This window comes from Vanacampus margaritifer, chromosome 4 (assembly GCF_051991255.1).
Source record: "Vanacampus margaritifer isolate UIUO_Vmar chromosome 4, RoL_Vmar_1.0, whole genome shotgun sequence".
NCBI lineage: Eukaryota > Metazoa > Chordata > Actinopteri > Syngnathiformes > Syngnathidae > Vanacampus > Vanacampus margaritifer.
Window position 1 is genome coordinate 5087501 of NC_135435.1, and position 5000 is coordinate 5092500.

The 5000-nt window shown below is 38.3% G+C and overlaps 2 protein-coding genes across 9 annotated transcripts in view; one reads left to right on the forward strand and one right to left on the reverse strand.

The window, feature by feature from the left end:
* herc1 (HECT and RLD domain containing E3 ubiquitin protein ligase family member 1) overlaps positions 1 to 2609 on the forward strand; it is an 88852-nt gene extending 86243 nt beyond the window's left edge. For all 6 annotated transcript variants that reach the window (XM_077562886.1, XM_077562885.1, XM_077562890.1 and 3 more), the window contains exons 78-79: positions 1 to 258; positions 1926 to 2609. The exon at positions 1 to 258 is cut by the window's left edge and continues 48 nt beyond it. In XM_077562886.1, the coding sequence (XP_077419012.1) occupies positions 1 to 258; positions 1926 to 2111 (444 nt within the window). In that variant the 3' untranslated portion in view covers positions 2112 to 2609. The remainder of the gene's footprint in view (positions 259 to 1925) is intronic.
* A 1234-nt stretch (positions 2610 to 3843) lies between these two features.
* The window catches only part of LOC144050563 (uncharacterized), a 15447-nt gene continuing 14290 nt past the window's right edge, over positions 3844 to 5000 (reverse strand). For all 3 annotated transcript variants that reach the window (XM_077563928.1, XM_077563927.1, XM_077563929.1), the window contains one exon: positions 3844 to 5000. This exon is cut by the window's right edge and continues 472 nt beyond it. The gene's annotated coding sequence lies outside the window, so the exon portion shown is untranslated.

Consider the following 5000-nt stretch of genomic DNA (forward strand, 5'->3'; position numbering starts at 1 on the left):
CTGTCCCTGCTGACGGCCAAGCAGCTGGAGCAGATGGTGTGCGGGATGCCCGAGATCTGCTGCGAGGTGCTGAAGAAGGTGGTGCGCTACCGAGAGGTGGACGAGCAGCACTCGCTGGTGCAGTGGTTCTGGCAGACTCTGAACGAGTTCTCCAACGAGGAGCGAGTCCTCTTCATGCGCTTCGTGTCCGGACGCTCCAGGCTGCCCGCCAACACGGCCGACATCTCGCAGAGGTTTCAGATCATGAAAGTGGACAGGGTGAGGCCATCAATTCAATAGTGGTGATTTTTGAAACATTTGATTGATTTATTTATACAATTTTCTTTTCTTTTTTCCTCCCTTCTCTTTTTTTGGTGATCTCTCGATCCAATCACATGATTGGAAATCGGGGCCAATCACATGATTTTTCAGTTGATCATGGATCGGGGCAAAAAATAGGTTTTCTTCATCATCTGAAATTTTATAGGTCTTTTCTTCATCATCTGAAATTTTATAGGTCTTTTCTTCATCATCTGAAATTTTATAGGTCACACATTCAAAGGTGTAAAGGTTTTGTCAAATAGAACAGAAAAGGTTTTTTCTCTTCTTTTTTTTCATTTGCTTGCTTGGTGTGTGTGCCTTTTGTTGTACGTTAAAACTGCTGAATGCAGAAAACTGAATTTCGAATCACTACTGCCACCTCTGGCTGAAAAATAAAACTACACTTTTTTCTTTTTTTTCGTGCACATAACGTCACATCCGCACACAGAGCGTGGGAAATTTTAACTTTATTTTTTATCTTTTGAAAACTTTAAGCCAGAGGTTTTGTCAACAGCTAAGGTGTTAATCTACTAATTAGAAGATGTTTAGTCGCAAAATGGTCAAATAAGGCTATTGTAAAGATATTTTTGGGCAAATTGTTACGTAGAGAAAAGAACATATATATTTTTAATTAACTAATTTGCTCCCCAAAAAGTATAAATACGTTCTACTTTAAATGTGTCGCAATTATATAATATTTATACGTTTTTTATGTTTTTATGCTAGAGCATACAGAAGGCTTTGATGCAGCTTCTCAACTGCAAAGAACGGTTGAAGCAATGGTAGTAACAAAAACGGCCAGCAGGTGGCAGCAGAGCAAACGAGATTAACCAGGTCCATGTTGCAAAAAGCTAATTTACCCACAGTTCTAAACAGATTTGTAAATAATGATGAAAATTAGCTATATTCTAATGCTAATTGCTGCAAAACAGAAACGGATAGAAGTATACATATTTTCCTGATTAAAAAAAGGGTCACACTCTTTTGGTATGCTCCATGTTTTTATAGCAAAAGAACACAACGTTCTGTGGGCTTTGCACAATCAGTCAAAATCCAGTAAAACAGCCGGAGCAAAGGGGGTTGCTTCAGTGAAAATGGCTGGGAGTTAATGGGGATGGGACATTCTCAAAGTGGGGACTTTTCGATGTTGATGCCAGCAAACAAGTTTCGGGTGGACAAAACTTCTGCTTCTAACTACAGACAAGTTTCTCTTTTTAGTTTAACAACGCTTACTAACTAAAATCCTAGTTGGTTATTGCGCCTTTTGGTGCTGTTATCCTTGTTGTGGCGTGAGGAAGCTACATGCTAAAGTAGGGGTATGTCACACATTTGTTGCCTTGACTAATGCTTCTTCTTGTGCTTTAATTTCTTCTTCTACATCCGTTTAGCAGTCGGTGACTACATTTGGTACTTTACCGCTACTTTCTTTCTTACTTTCCAGTCAGAGTTCTAATTTTCATATATAAAAGACGCATGACCAGCCAAACTATGAAAAAAAGTGACTTGTAGTCAGAAATATACTTACTGTCTATTTAACATAAACCTATCCGCATGTCTGGATCTGTTTACGTTGACATTGGTGCGAGTGGGGTGATTGACGTATGCATTTGGTGTGATGTGTGCAGCCATACGACAGCCTGCCCACCTCCCAGACGTGTTTCTTCCAGCTGCGTCTGCCTCCGTACTCCAGCCAGGCCGTCATGGCCGAGCGGCTCCGCTACGCCATCAACAACTGCCGCTCCATCGACATGGACAACTACATGCTCTCTCGCAACGTGGACAACGCCGAGGGCTCGGACACGGACTACTGACGCTCACTTGAAAAGCGTCATAGCGCCGTGAAAGAGCCGGCGCCCATGCACACATTTGGCCGAATGCCTCACAAACCCTCAAATGCATCAATATCGTTGTTTCCGCACCACTATAGGAACTCGAGTGCACATGGGCCACCTTTTATGTTCATGTATGTATTTTTAAACAGCACAAAGTTTATTTGTCCTTGTGTCTTAGCAACTATTTTTTAATGACACAAAAATCTTCACAAGTGCATTTAGTGTGTGTGTGTTGTTGTTTTTGCTTTCCTTTACTCCACATCCCATTTTGGGGCGCTGCATGGAGTTGTTTATTTGTTTGGAAATGTGCATAGGATATTCAAGAAGGAAGCGAGGACAAATATATTGTGTACATTGTGTAAAATGCTTCATGACAAATTTCTTGCTGTAACATCCATATTTATTGTTTTATTGCCTATACCTTGTTTCCCAAAGCATCCAAACCAACAATAAATGCTGCAGAATGGATTTGTGGAACCTTGAGTGTGTGTGGGTTTTTTTCTCCCTGTTTTAGACATATGCGGTGTTGAACGTTCTAGTCAGTGCGATTTGCAGTGATTTTAAAAATATATATTAAAAAAATTAACAATGAATTGGATTAATTATATTGGCTTCAAACAGGATGGCATCAAAAATATTATACAACAGTTAACAAATTATTTGTAAAATGTAAAAATACATCTCCATGTCTCCTGGTGACACAAGGCCAATGGAGGCACTTTTTAACTGCATCTTCGATGTCAAATGAACGGATGAACAAACCTTTGAGACAATTGATTAAACAGTGTGATGATTTTGCTGAAGTTTTCTTGAAACATCCAATTCATTCCTTTCACAAAGCACCCCCCCCCCCCCCCCATGTATAAAATTAACCCCTCAAGTCATTTCCCGTCATTTAGTCTCACCTGTGAAACTGATCTTCTGTTTGTGAATGATAACCGATATCTAAATAGACATAAACGACATACGCAAAAACTTTATACATCAATTTTCTGTACCAATTTTATCCCAGCTGACTGATCAAAAGCCAATCGAGTTACAAAAGAAATCTCCTAAGAAAAATTAAAAGTTTTATTTAATTTTGCATGCATAACACCATGATGACATGACGACACATTTATTGAAGAATTCATTTACATATTTGATGAAGTAAAAAATATCACAAAGGCCTCATTTGGGGGGAATAAATTATTGGGAGTTGAAATTGACTTAAATAGGCTTTATAAGTTGAAAGCAAAATCTTTTGGCCCATCTTTTGTTGTTGTTGGGGGGAAAAAACATCAATCTATTCTCCACCCTTGGAGTGGAAAGGCACTTGGACTGATGAAAGACTCAAATGTTCAAATTTGAACTTTTTAAATAATTGTCAAATGTTTCAACTCTTCTCTCATCCCTGTTATTGAAAGTTGTTCTTATTTACAACTAGACTTTAAAAAAAATGTCAACAGTGGGGTGACAATATGAAAGCAAAAAAATTGGAAAAAAACTCAAGCCGAAAGAAAACGATGAAATGGTCTTTAGTACGAAATTGAGACACAATTGATGATTTAAATCACACACAGAGGGCCGCACTAATTGCAACTGTCCGTTTCTGAGTATTATAACAGGCTATAGATTTGTTTTGGACTAATATACTTTACCCTAATGAGGTATTGGATCCCTTGACTCTGAAGAGGTCAAGCGCTACGGAAATCATCATGACTAACTGCCATTTGGTGAAGCATTATGAGCCATTTTTTATTTAGTGTTGAATCTCAAAACACGTGACTTTCTTCCCCATCTTAATACAACACAGGCCATTCATACAGCAGTAAACATCACATACTGCAGAACCTGACAGAGGTAGCACACTTATTAAAGAAAAATAAAAACAAACTAGAAGATGCATCTTATGTGCACACTTTGAATTTACTCAACAAATCGGTGTTGATGTTCGATTGTGCAGAGAAGACTTACAATAAATCAACGAGGGAGAAATCGGTTGCATGATTTCAAAATTGACTTGAGCCATCTAAAAGAAAGTGAGCAACAAACTCATCAGGCAGTATTGCAATGTGATCATCTTTGCATTGTTTCCCTTCCATTCTTTGGATTAACTTCAGCCATGCAGACTGCTGTGGGGTCAGCGAGAGGTCGAGGACCTGACAAAGTAACAGTCGTTGCACATGGAAAACTATCCAAGAAATTACTCAACATAAATGTGCATTCATTCCCATTTAGACTCGTTAATAGAGCTGTGTATGTTTTCTACCTTATTGTCGCTGAGTGCTGTGTTTTGCTCTAAGATTCACTCAGCTAACATTGCTACAAACATGTCAAACAGGTGAGAAGTCAACCAGGAAGTCTGTCAATGGCAACCTTGAAAGTGATCCAAAGTTGTGCAGGCGAGCTTTGTCCTCAGAAACATGCTTTCATCAATGTCCAATTCAAATCATTCACCTCCATTTTTTTCCTTTTCAGTAACACCAAGAAAAACAGTTTGTTGTTTTTCAGACTTGGAAAAAAAAGAACTATTTGAAGACACATTGCATTACATTTGATTTTCTTAAGACCGTGTCAGTATGTTAGTGACAACAATGGAAGCAACTAGACATTTTCATTGTGACATTTACAGTATATTATTATAAAGTGTGTATATTTTAAAATGACAACTAGAGTTGAAAAATGATCAACTTCATGGCCTATTTTTATTCTTGACATGTATACATTGGAAACATACAGTAGGTATATATATATATATATATATATATATAGCCTCATTCCGCATGGTGCTTAAATCAACAGGGTTATTCTACTTGTAGACGTTTGGCTCCTTAAACAGCCTCTTAGTGGTGATGAAAAAGAATGCAGGTTTAAGGCACTTCTGCA